The sequence below is a fragment of the Alexandromys fortis genome, unplaced genomic scaffold, assembly GCF_014885135.2.
Source record: "Alexandromys fortis isolate MF-2015 unplaced genomic scaffold, M_Fortis_MF-2015_v1.1 scaffold_80, whole genome shotgun sequence".
Taxonomy (NCBI): Eukaryota; Metazoa; Chordata; class Mammalia; order Rodentia; family Cricetidae; genus Alexandromys; species Alexandromys fortis.
In genome coordinates this window covers 8,629,213-8,654,502 of record NW_026068174.1, presented here as the reverse complement: position 1 = coordinate 8,654,502, position 25,290 = coordinate 8,629,213, and the positions used below count along the sequence as shown (strand labels likewise).

The following is a 25,290-nucleotide window of genomic DNA, read 5'->3' as shown; positions in this document are numbered from 1 at the left end:
CGTGTGACCCATGAAACAAATCTAGACAAACTTCAGAAACTACCTACAGCTCAGGGACTGTGAGGCACGGGCAAGAACCCTCCTGTGGGGACCGCGCTACGGAATACTCCACGAGGAAAGGGGAGAAGGGACATAGCTAAACATAAGTTCGTGCTCCAGAACACAGATACAATAAACAGGGACGAGAACCAGGGGCGCTGTAGAGCAGTGTTCCATCCACACAGTGGAAAACACGGGGAAGAAACACTCCCGGGAGACAATGGCGTGTTCCTTTATGTCTCTGCTTTTCCATTGAGCTTCTACACGGTCTTGTTTGCATACTACTATGCTGGCTTTCTTAGTCATTATATCCCTCCTGCGTCTTTATCCCTTCCCTTGTTCTAAACCTTTCCATGCCGTGTTATTTTCTTTTTTTTTCTTTCTTTCTTTTTTGTTTTTTTGTTCTTCGAGACAGGGTTTCTCTGTGTAGCTTTGGAGCCTGTCCTGGAACTCGCTCTATAGACCAGGCTGACTTTAAACTCACAGAGCTCCACCTGCCTCTGCCTCCTGAGTGCTGGGATTAAAGGCATGCACCACCACCACCCGGCCCTGTGTTTTTTTTTTCTTAATAATGTCTCCTATAACAAATTGAAGTTACATTCTTAATCAAATCTGGTTTCCTAATATTTTAACAGCTAGCTTAGTCTATTATATTTATTGTAACCACATTGTATATTTATTGTAATCACTCCGAGCCTGTCAATTTCTATTTTCTGTTATTTTCTTTCCCTCCTCTCCAGCATTCCACTGAATGAAGTCCTGGGTGTTTGAGTTTTTGTTTGTTTAATTTGTTCATAATTCTTTATTCTGTTTATCCCTCCATATCCTGCATCTCGCGGTACACATGTTTACAATTTTCCTAGAAACCTCTGGAACTCTGTTACGTTCTTCACCCACTGACTTCTGCCCTTCTGTCAGCCATGCTATTTTTGTTAAAAATAAATATAACTGCAACCTTCTTTTGAAACTTGCCAAGAATAATACCCCATCAGCATTTAAACTTGTCAAGACGATTTACCTATTTCTTGTTACTTTTCTAGTGGCGACCCTTTTGTGATTCTCTTCTCTTCTGGCTAAAGTGCATCCTCCAGTAAGTCTTCCAGGGATACCTTGAGAGGCACGCCACTCTCTCTGTTTCTAACGTTCTGGAAACAGTTTAATTTTATCTTTAGTGACAGCTTCTCTGGGTACAGAACTGTAGGTTAAAGTAGTTCTTCTTGTTCGCTCTGACCGGAGGGAAATCTGCTCCCCGCCGAGCTGTCACCACCTCAAAAACTGCCTTTAACCTCAACTAGCATTACCTTAATTTAAGCTTCGATTTCTGCTCCTTCGTTTAAACATGTCTACCAGTGTTTTGGCTCTGAAATCAGAAGCCACAGTATGTCTGCGAGCTTTCTCCAGCTCTCACCGGCTCCCAGCTCTTACTCCCGGGGAACTGTTCACTAGTGAGCCTCTTTGCTGCTCAGAGGCCTCCCAGGCTGCTGTCCACACACCTTATCTTCTTCTTCTTACACTTAATCTCTTATCTGCCCTGTGTTCTGAATGGATTCCTTGGGACCATCTCCCAGATCGCTCTTTGAAAAGTCTAGATTGTATCCCGTGTGTTAAGTTTACGTCAACAACTATTTTTCATTCTGATAATTCTAATTGCTCTCTTTATATCCCCACCTGCTCCTGATTCGATTCTCTGAACGGCAATGTATGACCCTTGAGAGATGCTCTTCATTCTTCATCTTTCTCTAAGCTTTTAATGACCGTGTTTAAGTCATTCTAAAGCAAGCCATTATTTGCATTTCATCAGCAGCGACTCCCTCTCCCATTTGTTGACATTTTGGCTGTCTCTTAATGTCACTTTTTCCCATGTGTTTGGAACTTTCCACCCACTTTTCTCTATTCTCAGTACAAGCCACGTTGGTTTAGCTTCCATCATGGCTGCCGGTCCATACAGCCTGGGGGAGCCATTCACACTATACAGTCGGTTGGCCTGGTTCATCACCTGTACTGCCCTGGCTCAGCTCGGCAGCCTCCTGACCCACTTCCTGCTGTGGCTTTGCCTTCGCTCCAAGCTGCGTTCTTCATTCTGTCCAGGCAATTTATTCTACACACCTGATCATGAGATACTCCCTTCTGTACCCACCCCCCCATTACTCTGGAGATTTGGGAAAAAAAAACCCAAACTTCAAAAACTACTTCTCTAGAATAATCTTTTGATCATACACCCGTCCAGTATCAGTAGCTAGCTTTGCAGCACCCTGAACAGTCTGTAAGGATCCATGCCCATAGGAAGGAGATAAATAGGGCGGAGAGGGCAGGAGTATTGAGAGCAGGTGCTGAAGGTGAAGTTCAATGGTAGAGGACTTGCCTAGCGTGCAGGCCATGGGGCTAATCCCAGCACTCCGGCACATTTGGGGTACCAATTAAACAAACACTGATGAGTAATGTCTTTCTCACAATAACTATTCTTTACATTGCTAAATAATTCCTTCTTCACTTTCTTAAGGATGCTTCATGTTCTATGTGTATCTGAGTTTCTCCGGCTGATTCCTTGCTTAAAGCATTCTTCTGTATCTGTAAATATTGTACACTATTGTTTTCATTTTCTTTTTTATGAATTGGCATTTCATTTGCCTGTTTTTTACTAAAGATCTTCCAAGCATTAACAAGTTAACTGAGAAGGCTTCCATATTTTTCTACTTTCTTGAACAGTTTAAGTAACATAAATCTGTTCCCTTAGAGTTTAAAATATCTACCTGTAAGATCTTCTAGAGCCAGAAACATTTGGAGAGAGAGTTCTTGGAGAACTTTTCTAATTTATTCCACAGTTGCTGCTGCACTTGGGTTTTAACTCCCATCTCGAGGTAAACTTGATAACACACTCTTCCCTGGAAGGGCATCTTTTCTAAGGGCATCTTCAGTTGAATGGTTTATGTTATATACAACATCCCTTACTATTTAATCTCCGTATCTGTAACTATGCGCCATTTTGAAGGTTTTTTTTTTTATTGTATGTGTCTGGGATTTGCCTGCATGTATGTATGTGCACTATGTGTGTGCAGTGCCTAAGGAGCCTGAAGAGGGCACTGGATCCCATGAGGCTGGAGTAACAGCTGGTTGCAAGCTGCCACATGGGTGCTGAAAAGCCCAAATCTTCCGGAAGAGCAGCCGGTGCTCTTAACCACAGAGCCATTTCTCTAGCCCAAAGTATCTTTTATGCCTATTTTGTTTCCTTGTATCAGCCTATATATTTTTCACATATTATCTATATTGAAATATTTTGAATATTTTTATCTGTACATTGTGTATTTTCTCTATATGGGGAGTGAGATACAGTCTCATGTAACCCAGGCTGGTCTCCCATTCACTCTATAGACAAGAATAACCTTGACCTCCTGGTTTTCCTGACTCTGCCTCCCAAATGTCAGGATAACAAGTAAGCACTACCATGCCTGGCTCTTCGTCTCTCTATTTGACTAGACAGCCATCTATATTCCTTTGTTTTCCCTGGTAGAAGATTCGTTTGATAACCAAATCGTAAGTTCTCCTCATTCTAATTATTTTCCCACATTAATCTTTGTCCATCCTTTCCTCTTGCTCTCTTTAGACAGCAGTGCTGATAATGATGAAGCCAGCTGTCATTAGCAAGAAGCTATCATATGTGGGGCCCAGACTCCCTAGGGTACAAACATACTCAATTATTTCATAATTTCTTCATGCATCAGGGAGTGGAAACACTGAGAGGTCACTAATAGCAATAGCAACTTGCAAACATCATTTTTATTCAGCAATCGGTTGAGTAAAGCAATGGATTTCCTTCTAATGAGGGCGTTCACTACAACTTACATCACACTTATTACAAATGGCATTAATTTTTTAAACGTGTTTGGCTTGCATGTATGTCTGTCTATGTACCATGAGCATGCCTGGTTTCCATAGAGGCCAGAAGGGGATTTGGGGAACTCTGCAACTGGAGTTACAAACAATTTTAAGCCACCATGTGGGTGCTGAGAGCTGAACCTGAGTCCCCCAGAAAAACAGCCGGTGTTCTTGAGCGCCAAGCTAGCTCAGCCCCTAAATGTCATTATTTATAGACATCTCATGACTTCGTGGCTTTAACTTCCTCTCTGGCATAAAAATTACTTAGAAAATTATTGTGGTTGTTTCTAAATGGTTAAGTGAATTATCAAAAACATTACTTTGTTATGAATTTCTAGTTTTATTGTCAAATTTTAAGTGGATGTATCCAGCAGAGTGTTTGTGTTTTGAAACCCATTTAGACTTAATTCCTGGTTCAGAAGCTGTTCAATATACCTGCTGTCAGAACCTTTTATAAGACTTTTAAAATAGAAATGTCAAGCTACAATCTGATATAAAAATAAACAAGCCTTGTGAACAGAGTTCACAGCAAATACATATGGTGGTCTTTAAACACAAGAAGCGATGCCTGCAACCGGGGGACATTCCCACGACACACCAAGAATGTTGGCAAGCTCATCTTGTGTTTTAAGCTAGAGAGCTGGTTACTATAAATTTGGGGCACCAAATCAAATAACCCAGAGGTCTAACACTGGGATGGCAGTCACTGCCAACAAGAGAATTTCATTCCTGCTTAAGTCCTTCTTTGTGTCCAGTGAAGCTGCTAAGCCACGGAGCCAATTTTTCCTGCCTAGTTTCCAACTGCTCTGGCAATTAGTCCAGGTCCACGCTGTGACTGTCCAGTTTCCTGGCTGGTGTACAGCTTCTCATTGCTGACCTACCCACTGGCTTTCTGTGGGAGAGCCACGTTTGTGTTTCCTCGCTTCCTGGGGGAACTGGTTTCATATGCTGTAGGCTTAGAACAAAAATAATTTTATGGAGAAAGATATCCGGCTATTCATCCCTAAAGAGCACCAGATTCTTCCAGAATCTTCTATCGGGACTCACTATGTAGCCCAGACTAGCCTCAAACTCTTGGTGTATGAAGTGTTTCAATTATAGTCATGAGTCACACCAGGCCCAACTAACTCTGCATCTCCATTCCATTGCTTTCTAAAGAAAAAGAATCAAGTTTCAACTCAATGTCACCTACCTTTTGGTCCTAACTGTCCAATAGGTTACAACTTATTTAAAAATTACATTTGTGTGTATACATACATGTGTGTGTGTATATATACATATATGTGTGTATACATGTGTGTGTTTATCATATAAGTTTGTGTGTGTGTGTGTGTCAATCATGTGCTGTGTTCCTGCCACCTATCCCTAGCTTTTGCCCATGGTAAACATTTCAGCTGAGATATAAGAGACATTATACGAGAAAACAGAGCTTTGGAGAGCCAGGCAGGGTGTCCTGCACCTTAAATCTCAACACTCAGGAGGTTGAGGCAGGTAGATCATGAGTTGGAAGCTAATATTGACTACACAGTGAGCTCCAGGCCAGCCTGGGCTACAGTCCCTGCTTCCAAAAATGTCAGCAGCAAAGAAAGAAAAATTGAAAGGACCTTATGATCAGCTGTCAGCTCACAGACACCGAATGTAATCTTGGTCTGGATTTTATTAAGACAGAAAGATTTGTTTCCAGCAGAGGCTCATCAAAGTGAAGATGCTACTTAGAGACAGGGACCCAGGAACCAACCACTCGGGAGACTGTATTGTTCAACTGATTCTGCCGTGCCTCGCAAATACAACGTCTACCCAGAAAAACACTTGCAATCAATGGCTTCCCTTCCAAACAAGAAGTAAACCAAGTCCCCACTCAGCTGGCAAAGCTCAGGCCCCACACGTACAGCTACTGACGCTTGTTCCCCAGCATCACCTAGATGCAAACCAAATCTGGGCACGTGCTGGCACCTTTCTCAAACACCTGCTCCCAAAGCATGGCTATATATGCCATTCCGTGCTCCCATACTGAAAGCTTAAATTAGGGCAGATTAAAAAATGTTACTCCTGGGACCGGGAAGATGGCTCAGTCTTTAAAGTATTTGCTACTCAAGCACTATAGACTTGACCTTGATTCCCGGCGCCCACATACAAAGGCAAGCATGATGGTGTGTGCCTGTAACCCTGGTGCTGAGGAGGCAGAGGCAGGAGGATCCCTATGACTCGCATGTGATGAACTGGTGAGTTCCAGATTCAGTGAAACCTGTCTCCAAAACTAAGCTGTCAAGAAATACAGGAAGATACTCAACTGGCTCCATGTACAGATATGCACACATACTTGCAAACCATACACAACATGCACACAGAAAATTAAGTCGTTATTCCTATCTCCAAATACCTTCAACTGTGTCTAATTACACTCAGCGTAGTTCTCCCTGACTTCACCACATCTGACTCCCACCAGGTACAGAGATAAACATTCGGGTTCCTGTAGCATCCTATGCAAATGACTAGAACAACATCCGTGGCATTTATTAAAATTCTGTTTCTTTCTTGTGAGACGGTAAGCCTCTGGGAAACACGGACCAAGTCTCAGTCACGATTGTCCCCAGCACCCATCAGAGTTTCTGGTTCAAGGATACTTAGCAAACCATGTTGGTTGAACCAAACAGAAACCAGTTCTAGTTTCCCTGCTTGAGGGGATCACAATTCAGAGAGAAGGATCTGATGTCAGTGTTCCTGCTGGGGACATCACTCCAACTCAAAAACCCCAGCAGACACAACCTTTCCTAACTAGGTGGCTATCAGGTGTAGCAATCTGGCCAGCTCTCTCCCAGGAACATGGGGCTGTGTCCCACCATGATGAGCCACACTGTGCCATTCCTCCTTCATCGTCCATCTCCTCAGAGTCACTGTCCCTCCTAAGAAAGACAGGAAAGTTCCAGAAGTTTTGGCCTAGGTGACCTTGAGGCTCAGACAGCTGGCAGTAACACATGGTCACATTGCTTGGCAACATCATATACAACCCCAGGATTCTAGCAGCTCTGCCCCTCCTGTACAACCAGACCAGACTGGTCAGTCTGGTATTTCCGCCCTCCCCCCATTTTCCTTAATGCCAGCTCTGCCTGGGAGAGGCGTGGTCTCTGCCAGTGTAGCAGCCCCACCTGAGGATGATCCGAAGGTACTCAATGCCCTCAGCTTCCTCGCATTTGATGGACAGGATCAAGTTCCCCAGGCTGCTGCCAGTACAGTAAAAGTTCAGATGATCCTAGAAACAGAAATCAGGTGTGAGCCTCCAGGCATGGCCCCTATATCATCTCCTTCACCAGGCGGGAGAAGCCCCACAAGAAGGAGGAAGAGAAGGATGCTACTGCTCCAGCATCGGTGATGGTGACAAGATGATGGTGACAATAATGATGGTGGTGGTCATGGTGATGACAAGGATGATACCAATAGGTGTCAACCACCACGTCCTCAGGATGTGCCAAGCACCATCCCACAGCCTTAGTACCCATTATCCTCTCTAATCCTGACCACAGCTCTGTGTAGGAGATGATGTCACCCTCCCCATTCCAATCACTCAACCAGCGCCTGACAGAGCCAGGCTCAACTCCACAACTGACTGGACTCCACCTTCAGGTCCTTCACCACCTGATGCTAAGTTCCCTTTCTCACTCAGAAGGCAGCCCTAATCAATCCAAACCATGAAGGAAGGCTAGGAGGAGCCCAAGCAGAATGCCAGTCTCTCTTCACAAGGTGGGGCTCTCCCTGGCTTCCGGGAGGCCACCTCCCGGGCCCACCCAGGTAACAATGAGCCCACGGAAGTTGCACTTAAACAATGCCCCCTGAGATTTAGTGAGGCTTGGACAGTTTCTTTTGGGTGAGACTACAAAGCCATCTTAGGCTAGGGACTTCCAGGGCTTCCCTTGGGACTTTGGGGAACGTATCAAGACAAGAATGCATTTGAGGAAATGTAACTTTGCCATTGTTAAAGAATCATTCTCAGGGGACAACATCCAATCTCAGCTCTCAGGGGACCATCCTGAGAGAGCCTAAGAGACAAGCACTGTGCAAATGTAAACAGAGCCATCCAAGCAGGGAGGACAACTTTTTTGAGCACTTAAACTTGAACAGTATAACTCAAGCAGTTACAACTCTATCCCAACCTCCTGAACCCCCAACACTGCTCATTTCATCACCTCACAAAACACTTGCTGGACGTGGTCCCCAAAAGGACCTTTCACAGGGACTCTACATCACTCTTAAGACTCTCAGTAAGACAGAGCTGGGCAGCGAGTAGTTCAGAGCAAAGAAAGACAAGAGGCAAAGAAGACAGAGGATCCCTGGAACAGATCCATGCCACCCTCCCCAGGGCAGGGTCCACTCTGGGGGGTCCCTAAACTCACCTTGCCCAGGAAGTGCCTGCGGTAGGCCCTGGCTTCACCCCTGCACTCAAGCTTGTAGCCGAACGTGTTGGGGCTCAGGCTGTCCTCTTCCTCCTCCTCATAAACACTGCTGCCCAGTGACGTTGGAGTACCCACATTCTCTGGGTCCTCAATCCAGTAGCCTCCAAACTGGGGCAGGATGATCAGAGGATATGGGCCGCCCTTCTCCACAACCTGGGGACAAAGGAAGTTCTTGCCCTGAAACCTACTCTGGACTGTAGTGAAGAGGAACTCCACCTCCTCTGCACTGTTCCAAAGAGGAAGGCCTTGTATCTGAAGCCAAGAGCAGTCATATAATGTCCCATGGCATCTCTAGATTCACTGGGACCCTGGGTTTCACAAGGACTATACTAGAATCCCCAAGTTAAACCTCAGAAAAGCTTTGGTCACAGATGCAGATAAGAAGGGGTGTTGGGCCCTAAAGTCTTAGGCTCAAGATTCTCTCCCATGTGGGGATGGGAAGGGTCATGATCTCCTCAGGAAGAAATCCAGAGTAGGCTGCAGTGCAGTCTGGACCTCCTACCTCTTCAATGCTGGGGTACGGGATATAGTCATCCTGCAAGACAAAGCACAGGACACTGCCATTAGGTTCCACAAGTGGTCATAACACTCTAACTACTGTTTCCATGTTCCTCACCCAGGTCTAGAGAAGAGATGTGTTGGGGGGGCCTAGTAGGATGTTCCGGGGCTTCAAGGAATCAAAGTCAGCCTTCTAGAGGCAACCCCAAGGACTCGGCATCACATGCGATTGAACTCACCTCCAGATCAATAGACCTGAATGCAAACCCAGTCAACCAAAGACATAGCACACAAAAGGGATGCCCTGATCACCCCCAATGCCACTAACTTGTCATCCTAGGGGCCTGAGACAGAAAGAGAGCTGGGTAGCTGGACAAGCTGGCACACGCCTGCAATCCCAGCCCTCTGGAGGTTGAGGCAGGAGGATCAAGAGATTGATCATTCTTGGCCAACTAGGATTAAAAATGAAAAAAAAAAAAGAATCCTACTCTCTCCCTGTTCCTCCCCCATCTCTTTCAAGTGACTGGGCCTTAGAAACAGAACCTGAAGCTCATATATGGTGGCCCATCAGAGTCCAGAGTACAACAACCCTCAGCACTGTGTAGGTGCACAGAGAGAACGAGAAGAGGGTCAATCTAGGCCTCCAATCCTTGGGTCTCATTTGAGAGTCTCCACCTAGGCTGCTTGGAAGCAGCCTTAAGACACTGAGCCAGGGTCCCTCTACCACCCACCAGCCATGAGTCTAATGGGGTGTAGTTTTTAACAGGCTCGTGGTGAAAAACTGATGGGTACACCAAGTGAGCTCAACACGTTCTCTGGTCAGCCTGCCCTCTTCCCACACTGGCCCATCCCTGGCTCCACCTGGCCACTCAGCCTCAACTGCCTATCCCACCTTGTTCTTCTGGGGTCCTGGCCTCTGCTCTTCAAGCTTGATCCCCTGTGGAAACAAGGAAGAGAAGATCCGCGTAAGCAGAGGTCATTGTGCATGGTTAGGAGCCTCTGGTAGGCACTGGAGCCTCTCACCTCCTACACTTGGCATTTGTCAGTCCCAACACCAACCCCAGATGATATTGTGGACTGGCCAGTTAAGACCTGAGCCAGATCATCTGCGTTCAAATCCCAACACCGACACTTCCTAGCCTGGTGACCTGGAACAAGTCACAGATTCCCTCTGCGTGACTCCTGCTCTCACCGATAAAGTGGGAACGAAGGCAGTGCCTTCCACTCCGCGGTGCAGGTTAAAGGGGGTAATGGGTTATGGATTTCAAACACTGACGGTGTACAGTAAGGCGTGTGGGTAGAATTAGTGTAGGTGGGGTAGTGTGAACATCTTTGTGCTCAAATACCTTCCTGAAGGCCGTAGGGCTGTGGGTGGGAATGGTGAGCACCCACACCTGCAGGTGTCTGAGCCAGCACATTGGTCCTCCTGCCTTCTAGCTCCACCTTTTTCCTGGAGGAAGGGTGTTTGGACAACAGGCAGGACGTATGGTCCTTTGGGTCTTCATTCTACCAGGTGCTTTCTATCTGTAACCCAGTGAGTCTTCCTAACTATATTTGTGGAATGAGGATTAGACCTCGAGCCCCCATCTACGTCTTCCAGATCCAAGGACCAAGGTTGGATTAAAGGGCTTTGCCTGCAGTTGCTGGAAATTCACTTCCAGGAGCAGCCCCTTGTCCAGCGGCCTTAGTCGGGTTCTGACTTAGCTGGACTGTGCAAGAGGGAAGGCTTTCCCAAGGCGGAGCGCATCAGCGGAGAGGATGAGCCAGAGGGCATCTGGGAGATGCAGTCCCCCTAGGGAGTCAGAAGTAGCTGCCTCGTCATAACCTTAGCAAGGCTCTGACCCTCCAAGGGAGCACCACTGTGGCTTCTTTCGAAGGCAAAACACCTTTTCCTCAGTGAGGAGACTGAGGGATGGATGTGTGCCAAAGGGCACTAAGTCAGTGAGTGCTAGGAACTGTGTCTGAAGTTGGGTACACAATCACACGCCCGGCTCCCTGGACAGCAGGTCTCCTCCTCCCTAGGTGGACATTAATGCTGTTTCTCTGGACTGCTGGCCTGAGTCATGCCCCAGCATTGTTCAGGAGGGTGTGGGAAGGCCCCTCCCACTGACAGGTGCTTCTCACACACCCACAGAAAACTGCCTGGGTGGCCCCACAGACCCTGTCCGGGATGGCACCCTGGGTGGGTGGGGAAGTTATGCCAGGAGTCTGTTTTGTTTGTCCTGTGTTAGTCATCCCTGTCTGGGAACAGTCCCCAGGGCAGGAGTGCAAACCTCTCCCAGCCCCGCTGCCACTCCACTTCCTCCCCTACCAGGAAGTCCCATCCACAGCTGGGCCCTTCCTCCCCAAGCATTACCCTCTCCAGTGGCTACTATCCTTATGCTCCCTTCTCCCTGCCCCCAAGAAGAAACGGAAGTTCAGAGAGGGCAATAACTTCATCAAGGGCACTCAGCTACAGGACATCAGGTTCAGACCGGAATCTGGGCTGGGAGACTCCAAAGCATGTGCCCTAAACCCTCCTTCAAGTGCCTAGGCTTGGGTTGGAATTGGGGGGTCTTGGATCTTAGTTTCAGTGTTTCAGAACTACCAAAGTGGCCCAATCACATATGTGGTTTTTAAGACTCAGTTTACACAACGGTAAGATGAAAAGAGACGAGGCCCATGCCTGGCATGGACTCCATCCACACTGCCACACTCCCTGGCTGCCGCTCCCAGTTGCTGGAAACTGAGTCCACTAGGACCAGTGTCCAGTGCACCATGGGTAAGTCTTACACATCACAACTCTGCTTCCCACCAACTCTGCTGAGGTGCAGCTGGCAAGCCATGCTGGGCATCACTGTCTCTGAGATAACCAAGTGTCTGAAAACAAGCCCCCTGCCCTAGAGAGGCTCCCAGTATAGCTGGGAAGCCCAACCCAGCAGCCTCTCCAAACAGAACAATTCAAGAGTCCCTAGGGCTGGGTTCTGTGGGAGGAGGCAGGGACTTCAGCTGCAGGTGAGGTGGGTGGGCTGAGAGAGTAACCACAAAGAAGGCAAGTGAACCACCAGCCCCTCCCAGTGATCGGCAATCTCACTAGCTAGGCAGGGAGATTCCCCAGCTTTGCTTTGCTGCTGAACACTTAATGATACCCTGTCTCCTGCTACCCGGCAGGGCATAGCTTTTCCGCATCTAGATTATGAGTTCCCCTAAATGAGGAGAAAATGAGTTTGCAGTCCACAAACTACTGGGTGCAGAGGAGAGTTCAGCCCATGGTAATGGTACAACTACTAACAATTACTCTCCCTCAACACATCCTTCCCTTCCGCGCCCTCTGTTCTGTACTACAGGACCAGGCTGGACCGTTTCTCTGCCCCTCCTCCCAGGGCTTCCAATCCCTTATTTCAAACCTTCCTCCTGAGATAAAAATATTTTTAAAAGAAGAATATAAAGCAGATCGTCCTCCTCTAGAGTAGAAACGAGCATCTTTTCATTTCAGCTCTCCCCTGTGACATGGAGGCAGGAGAGCAGTGAGATACACAGTTCTGAAAACCTCATGAGAAGAAAACAGCCTCTTCGATCTACCATCCCAGAGAAGCGCTTGACATATGTATACCATGGTCAACCACTGCATCACAATCCTGGCAACTGAGCCCAGAGCTCAGCTGACACCAATGTGGACAACAGAACAGCTCTTCCTGTGAGCCCTAATCTGGGACACATGGATATGAACACCCTGGCTACTCAGTGCTGTATATTCAATGGCACAGCGTCTGCACAGAACCCGCACACATCCTGCTGTGTCCTTCAAGCCGTCTCTAGGTGACGTACAATCTCTAGCTTGACACTGAGCAAACAGAGTTGCTGCTCTGTCCAGGGGAAAATGGCAAAGATAACATCTGTACATGTTCAGTTCAAATGGAACCCCCAGGGCTTGTATCCACAGTTGCTTTAACCCACAGAGAGGGATCTGAAGCTATGGACCATGATTACCAAGGGCCCTCAAATGCTCTTCAAACATTGATCTTCATGTGGTGCCCTCCAGGCTTTTACAGAGAGGATCTCATTCCAGCCTCCAACACTTGTCAGTGGGTATTTTTACTCCTATTTGTTTCTGGTGACTTGGAAATGGCAAGCCGGTTGTGCAGTATGTGGCAGATGTAGGGTTTGAACTCAGATCTGCATCTCGCTTATGGCTCTGCCTCCCCAACTCCACATTACTCTCCTCTAGATGGGGCTTGCTTTTCAAGGGTTCCTTTTCAACTCACTCCAGAGTCGACATCTCTTCTGAGTCTTTCCCACATTCCAAGGGTTAATGGTATACTGGGCTGGCCCTCCATGTCCCAAGGCAGGAGTGTACCCAAAATTTCAGTGCCACTCAATAGCATAGTGGCCTAAGTTGTTGGGCCTGAGGGTCCTCTCCCTCCAATACCTCCTGGTACTGAGGCCCACAGCACCGCAGCATCTACACCTGAGGATGGGCTGCTGACCCATTTTGGGGTACTCACCTGCATTTTCTCCAGCATCTCGAAAAACTCAGCGGACTAAAAGACATAAGGGGGGAAGGGTCAGTAAGAAGGGCTGCTGAGAATGCCTCCCGCTCATCAACCCTCTGGAAACTGAGCCCCAGCCTTCCTTCCCCAGGGACAAGACTCATTTGGGTCAAGAGAGAAGCTAATGTGATTTTTGCCTTTGCAGGCCTGCAGGGCCAGAACACTCCAGGCAATCAAGGAAGAAATAAAACAGGCCCCGGGCTGATGATCAGTCCTAGAGAGTGCAGGCCCTCACGGAAGGAGGTCATGCGGTTCCCTAGAGAAAACCCAAGGCCCCCAAAATGCCTGGGAAGACAGCAAGATTGGTGGTTGGGATGTTTCCAGCCAGCAGCAGGGCCAACATGGCCAACATTCATAGCTTTCTGCTATTTGTGACACCATGCATTTTCTGTCTCCCATAAAATCTCATTCAGGACCTGACAGAGAGCCAGTAAATGCACAGCTGCTCCAGCCTGACCCTGATGTGGCCCTGTGGCCCCAGTCTCTGAGGCATGGCTTTGAGACCTAGAGTGAGTTGATGAAGCATAGCTCAAGACTTCCTTGACTGGGCCTCCAGGTCGGAGGAGGAATTATTTTTAACTGCTCCAACAACACCTTTCCAGACCTTTAGCCTAGTTTGGAATCACCTGTGTAAACTCCAGGGGGAAAAAAAGGAACAAGGAAGCTGAAGAAACTGCTAAAGGAACACAGGAGTCCCTAGAAGCCCTCCACTCACCAAGCCAACACCACTGCCCGCATCTGAACCCTGGCACCTGTAAGTCCATAAGTACCCAGAGCAGACAGTCCCCAGGTGAAATAGAAACACTAACAGTGATGGAGGAGAACACACACGTCCTCCTCAGTTCTTCATGCACAGGCAGAGGCACCCAACACTGCAGGCTCTGCAGGTATCAGTGAACTAGCTAGCCTGTGGCCCCACTGCCCTTAGAATCCTTGAGAAGGGAATCACCAATGGGAAAGACTTCTGGAGAGTCACCTGGAGAGACTCATTCCTGCTTCCAATGCCAGTCATCTGTCAGACAAAAGCAGGACTCCTAAGGAGGCCGAAAGCCTGCAGCCTACAGTCATCCAGGATGTACAGTCTGGAACCTGATTATCAGTGCACAGGAGTAGGCCTGGGGCACCCACACCCAACGCCCATGACCAGAGTAGGCACCAAACATCCAGACTCCAAGACTGGCCTTCCTACTCACTCTAAGTATAAGCTGCACAGTATTCTTTTAAATCCAGTTTCCAGGACACTGGGACTGCCGTAGAGCTTACACAAATCAATAAAGATAGGGGACAAGAGGACAGAAAGAGCCAGTGTTTGTTTAAATAGACTCCTGACCCGGCAGCTACACCCAATTAAAAAAATCTATATCCTAACACATGTACACTATGCCAAACACCCATAAAAATGTTCATCACCGCATTGATTATAAAATCAAATATAAAAAAAACAACCTCAATGCTAACTTATCAAAAATGGTTAGACTAAGCTACATCCATAGACTAAAGTGCAAATACTGTATACAACTATATGCTAATAAAATTAAATAACTTACATGATATGGACAGATTCACATGAAACCGCAAAGTACAAAAACTGACTCAGAAAGAAACAGAAAGTCTAAAAAAATATATAACAAATAGTGATTTAAAAATTACCCTCAAAGAATGGCCCTAGGACAGATGGCTTCCAACTGTACATCCCACCAAATATTTAAATAAGAATGAATGTCAGTTCTCATGATCTCTGTGAAAATACAGCCCCAGACTAGGAGACTTCACTTGCTAGCCATGTGTCTGATAAGGGATCGTACATGGAATATGAGAAGAACACAAACAACGCAATCATAATAATAAATAACTCCATTTAGAAAGAGCGAGTGTGGAGAGGGCTCCGCAGGTTAAGGGCCAGTGTGCAAGCGCGAGGACCAGACTTTGGATCCCCAGATCCCACCTAAAACCCAGTGGCAGTGGAGACCTACAGTAACTGTGGGACACAGGAGGCAGAGACAGGGAATCCTTGAAGCCAGCTAGACTAGTTGACTCGTAAGCTCTGACCCTCCAATGAGAGACCCTTCCTCTATATATAAAGTGGAGAGCAATCAAGGAGACACCAGATATCAGCCTTGGGCCTCCACAGGCAGGTGTACACATATGTGAACACAGCTCTACACCACATACACATATCCAAAAAACATACAAATATACACCACATACATACACGCAAAAAAGCAAATGTCTATACAGACATACCCCTACCCTAGAAGAGACACAGATGGACAGTAAGCACGGGAGATGAAACTCCACATTATCAACTGTCAGATAACAGTAAAACCACAATCAGACTCCACTCACATTGCTCAAGTGGCCACAATTAAAAGATGGGGAATGGAAAATCTGGCAGGACTGAGGGGGAGGATCAGAGGCAAATATGATCAAAATACATTGTATGAAATTCTCAAAGAATTAAATACCTTTTTGTGTGGTTTTTCAAGTGGTTTCTCTGTGTAACCCTGGGTATCCTGAAATTCATTCTGTAGACCAGGCTAACTCCAACTCAGAGATTCTCCTGCCTCTGCTTCCTGAGTGCTAGGACTAAATCTCTGCACCATCACTTCCTGACAAGAATTAATTATTATTATTAATTTTAAATTTTAATTATAATTATTAATAAAGAAAGACAGAAGGGTAAATACAAACACGATGACATTGGGGTCCCATGTTTTGCTTGTAGGGTGAAAAATGGCGCGCGCACACACACACACACACACACACTGTGGAAAATAACTTTTAATCCCTCAAAAAAATTAAACATGGAGCCAAGCAAGGTGGCACACACCTTTAATTCCAATGCTCAGAAGGCAAAGGCAGTAGGATCTCTGTGAATGAAAGGCCAGTGGGGTCTACATGGCAAGTCCCATGCCAACAAGGACTATACAGTAAAAAAAAAAAAGAAAAAGAAAAAAAAACCTGCAGCAAGAAAGAAAAGTTATTATATGAAAATATCTATTTTCAATAATAAAAATTAAANAAAAAAAAGAAAAAGAAAAAAAAACCTGCAGCAAGAAAGAAAAGTTATTATATGAAAATATCTATTTTCAATAATAAAAATTAAACATAGAGATGCCATCTGACCCAGAAATTCTATTCCAGTGTGTATACCCAAAAGAACTGAAAATGGGGACTTAAATACTTGTAGACAGTGCTCACAGCAGCATTTTTTACACTTCCCAAAAGGTTAAAAGTTCCAAATGTTCACCTGGAGAATGGGTAAGCAAAATGTGACATAGCAATACAGTGGGACAGCATTCAGTCATAAAAGGGACAGAAGTATTGATTTGTGATCTCATATAGATGAGTCTTGAAGGATTATAGGTGAGTGCAAAAAGACAACACGAAAAGCTACATAGTAGAAGACCCAGTCTATGAGTTTAGTGTCCCTAATACGAGTGCCTGTGCGGACAGTAAGCAGATTAGTAGCTGCTGAAGAAGGGCCGGAAGACTAGGGGACAACAAGCAACAGACACTGTGTGTCTCTGAGAATGACAAAACCTTCTATCACTCACTGTGGCAAGGGCTGCACAACTTCGTGGATGTACCAAAAACATTAAGTTGTACACCTTAAGTGGGCGAGATTGTGGCATATGCATTATCTCAAGAGAGATATTTTTAAACCCTACACAGTGATCCAAAAAGAAAGAGACAGTTCACACTGTTTGTGTAAAACATTCTTCCAGATTCAGTGAGTTGTGGAGGAAAAGCAAATCAGGACACCGCACTGAAGATGATCTCACTTTTATATTTAAAGAAAACAAAAGAACCTATATAGATGCATAGAAAACAAGCTACCTCAAACTATCAAAGAGCAGCCATGTCGAGAAGGGCGGATGGGGCTGCTTCACACGGCAGAGCCGCATCACTCACACAAACAATTTCTGCAAGAAAATCAGAAAGATCGCAGAGGACCTGAAGCATCCACTAACGGAGAAACAGAAACTGACCACAGAGCAGCGGGAGGGGTGCCCGGCTTCCTAGTGACTAGAAAAACAGACATGGTGAATAATAAGACAACATTGTTAATCTATCATGTTGGCCAGCGTTGGTGGAGATACGGGGTGCTGGACACAGGATCCGTAGGGGCGTATGTGGCTGGGGTGATCTTTCTAGAGGACAATTTTGTGCTCAGTATCCAAACTCTCAAAAATGTTCACATAGTTTTGGGCCCAATAAAGCTGTTCTAGGTGATCCTAAGAAGATACGACAGGCACCAAGGGGTGCTTACGGGTTTAAAAAAGAAAGAAAAAAGGAAAAGGAAAGAGGGGGAGTTCCCAGAGGAGGGAGGAGCTAATGATGAAAAGAGCATGCCCATAGAACCACAGTCCACAAGAGTGGGCAAGGATGAGCGCTTAGGAGGTGGAGGCAGGAGGACCAAGAGTTCAACGTCATCCTCACAATGAGTGCAAGGCCAGCCTAGGATGCAGGAGACCTATCTCAAAAAAGAAAAGGGCCCACGAGAGAAATCTTTGGGAATTCTGCCCACACATATTCACAGTGCACTACTAGGTGGGGGTAACTCACTGGAAAAGAGAAAGGAAGGCAGTTCCTCCCTTTCAGTTAAACATAAACCCGTGTCTGCATGGACGGACAAGTCTGAGGATGAGCATCCATCGAGAAGGGTCTTGGGAGACACAGGCCCAGATGAGATCTTCGGTGTTTTGCTCTTCAGCATTTTTTATAAATTGCTTTTTACATGTAATCTAGGTTTTAACACATATTTGACATATATGTGGATGCTCTGGAAGGTTATTTTTCTTTTTGCTTCCCCCCAAAACAGCTTCAGGTCCACCCCCAGCTTCCTAACAAGGAATTCCAGAGACACAAGTCACACAGTGTTTGGAGATTAGAGAAAGCCCTGGATTCAAGCCAACCTCTCCTCAACTACACACTCAGCTCTGTATATCATTGACTAAGATGCTTCTCTGAGTCACCCCTCAACCCAGCTCACCCCTGCTTATCCAGCTGGTCATCAAAAACCTCTTCCACAGTTCTCTCCTAAGGATCACTGAACCCCAACTGATGAAACACCTTCAAGACATGGGCAGGATGCTGGAAATACCAGGCAGGATCCAGATTCCCAGGAACCTGGTCTTCACTCTGAGACATAGCTATGCAGGGTTATGTCGCAGATGACCAGTTCACGTTGTTCAGAGGAGGCGTGAAGCCCTTCTTACTGAGACACCAAGTGCACTTTTCCCCTGCTGTGTAACAAATGACTCCAGAACTTGGCGCTCCTAAACCATTTATGTAGCGTTCAGGAGTCAACACGGCATGTGGTGAGAATATAATTACTCAGTGGCCTCACTGGAGCTGGTACACCCCCATGAACATCAACAGAAGGGCATACTTCATCACAGAGGCCTCTCCACGACCTGCTTGAGTGTCCTCAGCATGTGACGGCTATGTTCTCCCAGAACGAGTGCCACAGGAGAGGGGACACACAGAAGCATCTGTGTCACCCCGCACCACTCAGTCTGAAATCATACAACCACCACCCCACGTTGTCCTATTATCGGAAGCAATGAATAGGAAATCCGGCACACACTTGATGGACAGGGGATTGGGTTCTACCTCTTGAACAAGAACTACGAAAAAATATATGGATGTAGTCCAGGGAAGATGGCTCAGTCAATAATGTGGATCTGAATTCAAATGCCAAGCATCCGTGTAAAAAGGGAGGTGCTGCGGCAATGTGCCTATAATCCCAGCACTGGGGAGAGAGACGTGTATCCCAGAGGCATGCTGGATAGCTAGCTAGCCACCTGGAGAGACTGTGTCTCAAAAAAATAAAACTGAGGTAGAGAGGCAACTGAAAAAGACAGACCTGATGGAGAACTCTAGCCTACACACACAAACACACATACAGTGTGTGTGAATATAACTTAAAATCAACACATCAGGAAAGACTCCAGCAAAACCCAGGATCCAGGCTGACCTTACAAGTTAAAGAGAAAAGGCTGACAGAGATGAATGCAGAGCGCACAGGGCTCAGGCACCAGGAACTATGTGGCCAGGGCGGGAAAGGAAAGAAATACAAGCATTTGATGAGCAGAGGATGATGGACTGAGGCCTCTGGATCAAACATCTTTAACGTCGAATGGAAGGGGCAGCTGGGACCTAGACCTGAGAGACTCCGAAGACCAGGACTAGGGCTCCTTCTGCAAGCCAGAGGGTTCGTTACAGCAGAAAGAGATGAGGCAGCAGAGCCCAAATCTGGGAAACATCCACGCTGCTGCTACCCAGCTGTGTGATAATGCTGTATGTTACTCTCTCGATTTCCTCCACTGAAAACTGAACCAAATAATCATTGGCCTCCTAGGGTCTTAGCACCCAGCCAGGACCTGTTCCCCAGCACATGCCCAGCAGACAGCGGTTACAGGCAGGAGTATCAGGAAGCTGGTGGAACACACTTTCCCTTGCGGAGAGACATTTCTAGCAGCTCCGGGATATACTTTGCATTTCATGACTCCGGTAGTCTCCCCACAGATGGTATTTCTGGATGACTGTTGCAGACAAGTGCCCCATGGCCCTAGGGCTGGCATGGAAGCTAAGAAGAGCCGTGATTCACCCTCGGCTGTGAGTAACACACCAGGTGGAAGATTCCTTCGTGGACAATGCTGAGGAGTAGAAACCAGCCAATGCAAGCTGGCCTGCACGGTGCTGGCCCAACTTCTCAGTGACTCGCTGAACTTTCCAATGGGACGATTCCACCGTTGGCAAGGAGCAGGTCTCCCTTTCCACCCAGAAGCAAGGTGACTCAGGCCAGCCTGGAACTGCACTGCAGCCATTTGGACCCACCTTCATCTGTCTGAGAATATTCCACCCACTCAAGGGCATGCAACCCCATAAATGCTCACAGACTGCCTAGTATTTTCCTTTATATCCTGTAGGATAGAAGGAAGACCTGGCTGGGGCATCCTTAGGAAGGGGATCTCCTTCCACCGGGAAAGCAGCCCCCTGGATTTCACTGAGGAATTTCAGCCAATAGCAGAGTCAGCTCAGCTGTCTATTTTATTATTAGCAACAACTGTTGCCACCCAAATCAAAGCAGTGACCAGCCTTTCCCCCTGGGTTCTGCTTTCGCAGCCACTCAACTAGGCCATGAAATAATCAGACAACCAGCCCAGCCAGGGAAGTCACAGGCTCGGCCCCAGGGTTCCATCCCGTTCAATCTCTGTCCTCTTCACCTCCCAATATAGAAACAGTCTGGTCTCCCCTCTGGAGAGCAAAGAGAGTCCTTGGGGGAGGTAACGCTGGAGGAGGGTGGAAAGAGCAGGAGCAAGCATGGACAGGAACTACAGGGAGCCATTTGGATTTAGGAAATCGCAAGAAATCATGCCTGAGCTCTCTCTTGCCGGTTCCCGGCTGCCCAGGGAGTGAATAAGAGGAAATGATGGCTGGAAGATTGCATTTGTATGAGACAGTTGTTCCCTCTACAGATACCAAATTCCACGGATGTTCAAGGCCTTTATATGAAATGCCATAGCATTTACATACAATCTACGCATGTCCTCCCATGTGCTTTAAATCCATTCTGCATTATTCATAATATCTAATGCAATTTAAATGTTATGTAAATGGGAAGGGACATATGTATGTGATCAATATAGACACATGCTCTTGTACTCTGTGTGTGTGTGTGTGTGTGTGTGTGTGTGTGTGTGAACCTACAGTCTTGCACATGCCAAGCAAGCTCTCTACTACCTATCCCAAGTTTTTAATGTTTTATTTTGAGACAGAGTCTCGCTACTCAGTTGCCAAAGTTAGCCTTGAACGCATTCTATAGCTTGGCTTTGTAATCCTCCTGCCCATGTCTCCTGTTCAGCTGGGATTACAGGCATACACTACCAGGTCCAGCCAGACACAAGTTTTTATTTGAACATTCTTGATCCAAGGTGAGTTAAGTCTGTGGCTGCAGAAGACGATCTAGGCAGACCATTTTACCCCTTTGTGCCCTTCCCACCTGCCAGCCTCCCTCAGCCCAGGGAAGCCCTACATTGGCATGGTTCCTCCCTGCAGAAAGTCTGTCAATTTATTTTTCTCTTTTTATGTTCCCTAGCCTGTGGGACCTCTACCAACATTCCCCCTCGCATCCCATTTGGAGAAATGGTGCCCTCTGCCACCCACCTGCCTACTCAGCATGTGCCTGCTGAGCAACATGCCCCAGCTCTGGGCTCTGCTCCACCACTCCTCTGCTTGAAGAGGGGCGTTTGCGCAGCCTTGCTACACTCCTCTATCGGGAGTGAGCATACTCCAAACACATGCGCAGTTCATAGAGCAGGACCTGGTACCTCAGAATGGACTGTCCAGAACTACATGAGCTAGTGTGGGCACAGCATAGTCCAGCACCCAGCACTGACTCAGTGACCACAACCCAGGCCTCCTTAGCTCTGCTCTCTCAGTCCAGGCATAGACTGCAGGGACAAAGGCACAGGCAATGTCAAAAACCCCCAAAGGTGAATGAGAAAATGTTGTGAATCCACACAGGTCCTGCGATAATAAAGTGGAAATGCTGGGTGCCCAGTGCCCAGTGTCAGAGCGGGTTCTGGTCTCCAGAAAGAGGGACATCTTTGAAAAGCAAACAGAAAGAAGAGGGCTGGGGATACGACTCAATGGGTAAAAGTACCTGCCACACAAGTGTGAGGACTGGGGTTCAGACCCCTGGAGTCTACATAAATGCAGAGTGGGCAGGGTGGTCTGCCTGTAACTCCAAACATATGGGAAGCTGAGGAAGGGTTCTCAAAGCAAGCTGGCTAACTGGATTAGCCAAATGGTGAGCTCAGTGTCCAAGTGAAAGACCTGGTCCAAATATATAAGAACAAGACACTGGACTCCAACTTCTAGTCTCTGCACATATACATGTGTGCACGTGCCTGTGTGCATGCACATGTGTGCACACACATACACACACATCACACACACTTGCACCCACATTCATATTGCACCCAAGAACACAGATGGGTGTACACACAAACACACACACTACTTATACATATACATGTCCCATATACATATACACATAAAAGAAAAGATTCTGGGAGTTTTGTCAATAGGTTATATAAATCTCAGAGAGCCAGACAGCAGAACACACACACATTTACAAAGCGACAGGTGTACCCCATGGCTGCCTGAGTAACAAGTACACCATGCCATCCCACACTATTGCTGCTTCAGAATTCCCTATGCACAGGACAGCAGGGATAAAGGACCAGGACCAGGATCAGCCTCATTCTTGTGCCTAGTATCAGGTGTTGAAGAAATCAGTGCTGAATATATAACTAAAAGCTCTTCTGAGAAAGGCAAGAGGGAAGCAAACTGTTGAACCTGAATCTTAGGCCTTGGAGTGGCTTGGACTGAGTTCCTTGAAACTGCTAGAGTTAATCTAGATTTTAGATAGATACTCCAGAGCTCCTGCTCCACAGAGTTGTCTGTCCCCTGACCACATATGGCCCACCTCGCCAGGAACAGTCAACTCTATCGCCGTCCAGAATAAAATCTGGTTCCCCCAAGTGTCACCAACCCCCACTAAAACACCAGTATGCTTCTCATTCCTATCCTGAACTCACCCTCCCCAGCAGCCCAAGTGGGGTCAGCCCCTCTGCTGTTGGAGGAACTGCTTCCGTGTGTCCCCTGGAGCCCAGAGACTGCAGGAGTCATAACAACAAAACCACCAGGAAGATCCGCTCAAATGCAGCTTCCTTAGGTCCACGTCCAAGCATTTCTGATCCTTAGCCAGGAAAGTTGCATTTCTAGCAAGTTCTCAGGTGGTCAGAGACCCACGAATCATGTTTAAGGAGGGAAGTGTGTAGTAGGGGACATTCCTGAGCAGAGAGACTCGAGAAGAAATGGAACAAGACACAGAAGGGTGGGAAGACAATAGAGGTTTCATGTATGATCGGCAGACATGTTAAACTGCTGAGACATGACTCGGAGACGCAAAAGCTAGCAGCCAGGCCATGAAAGAGTAAATGGCAAGACACAAAGAGGCTGACTTGAACTTTAAAAGCTCTGGCCATGGATATGTCCAAGGCATATCACTCCACAGTGAATTCTACCAACCACTTAAAGAGAGTTCATACCGATCTCCTGAAACGCTTTCCAAAGGATAAGAGGGGGATCACATCCTGCCCCACCTGCTGAGACCTGAATTACCAACACCAGACAAAGGAAAGGCACAGACCAATAACCTTAAGGGACATAGAAGCAAAATCCAACAGCACATTCATTATATGCCATGTTGGTTTCATTCCAGAAATGCGAACTTGGTTCTACCTACGAAAATTCATGTATCATATGACATTAATAGAAGAGGAAAAAATAATTGTTTCCGTTAGTGCAGAAGTTCTTGACAAAATGCTTTAAAAATGTGAACCACGCAGAGGCGCAGCCTTTCCAAAACAGCACAGGTGACTGTCGCTATTCTTGACCGGCCACCATAGCTAGACAGTAAGATCCTCTGCTGAAGACACAGCACACTCTCCTTGTGACACAGAGAAATCAGGCTGGAACACTGATCTGGGCAGCCACCTCCCTGCTGGGTAGCTTTCATAGTGCTGTAAGGGGTTATGCAGCTCCCTGTAGTGGGGGAGTCATCAGTGGACTTACCCGAGGTGGACCCTGCACATGACAATACTGACCTGACCTGCAAGGTGTGCCTGGTGATGCCAATGGTGGCTGTTAGAGGGGTAGCCAACACCTTTCAGCTTGGATTTGAGGCCTGTTCCACAGAAGGGGATCCTTACCTGGTACTTAATCAAATGCCCAGGTCTGAGGAGGCCATAGCTACTTTGATTTTGCCAAATAGACCTATCATCAAATTGCATTTTAAATGTTTAATATTTGTTTATACACATTGTTCTCTTGGTCAAAGAAACTTCTTTTTGCAACAAGCATTAGAGACTCAGAATGGCTCAGAGCACTGAGAATAAACTGATAGTGTTCAACTCTAAATGGGACAGTGATGTCCACCCCTCCCCCAGGCTCAGAGAACACTGAAGAAGAAGGAGTGGAAAGAATGTAACAGCTGGAAGACTGGAGAGGAGGGCTGAGAAACATGGCCTCTGGCTATGACATGAATTCAAGTCACTACGTGGTTACCTGCACAAGACTTGTACAAGACCAAGCCAACCAACCTTCCAGCATAGATAGGAGAGAGGTGCAGTAGGTTGTACCTGCACCAAAAAGTTATTGGCAACTTATGGCTGCAGGGGGGGGGGATACTTTTCTTCAGAGGTGTGGATGCAGGTAGGTTGCCTGTGTCAGGTGGATGGCCCCACACCCATGCCCGTGTAGACAGCGCTAAGACTTTAAGCACATGAGTCTCAGTGTGATCCCTTAAAACTCATGTAAATAAAGCCAGACATGTAAACCCAGTGTCAGGGAGACAGAGACAGGCAGCTCTTTGGGGTGCACTGGCCAGCAAGTTTAGACTACTCTAAGTTCCAGACCAATGAGAGATGTTGTCTCAAAAACAAGGTGGACTGTGACCGGAGGAGAGCTGAGATTGTCCTACAGCCTCGACGTGAGTGCACTCAGAAAACTAAGAATGAAGGAGAATTTCTTCAACGTGACCAAGAGCCATGAGCACACTTTACAAACCAAGAGCCATGAGCACACTTGATGGTGAGTGTGAAAGCCTTCTCACTGATATGAGGAATAAGACACCTGCTCCCACCACCCTGTTCAGAATGCTGAAGGTTGAAGAAAGAAATGAAACTAATTTCCTATGGCACAATCCTATCTAGGCAAGCAAAATAAGGAGAAAAGAAAAAAAAGGGGGGTGTGCTCTGGAACTAATAAATGAAGCCAGCAAAATTTCAGGGTAAAAAAAAAAATTAGTGAGGGTTATATTCACA

General features: G+C 46.8%; 1 protein-coding gene across 9 annotated transcripts in view; it reads right to left on the bottom strand.

Annotated features, from left to right (window-relative positions):
* Rap1gap2 (RAP1 GTPase activating protein 2) overlaps nt 1-25,290 on the bottom strand; it is a 188,462-nt gene that overhangs the window by 44,583 nt on the left and 118,589 nt on the right. For all 9 annotated transcript variants that reach the window (XM_050128778.1, XM_050128777.1, XM_050128782.1 and 6 more), the window contains 5 exons: nt 13,343-13,378; nt 9,751-9,795; nt 8,863-8,895; nt 8,301-8,513; nt 7,059-7,162 (listed from right to left, as the gene is read on the bottom strand). In XM_050128778.1, coding sequence (XP_049984735.1) covers nt 7,059-7,162; nt 8,301-8,513; nt 8,863-8,895; nt 9,751-9,795; nt 13,343-13,378 — 431 coding nt within the window. The remainder of the gene's footprint in view (nt 1-7,058; nt 7,163-8,300; nt 8,514-8,862; nt 8,896-9,750; nt 9,796-13,342; nt 13,379-25,290) is intronic.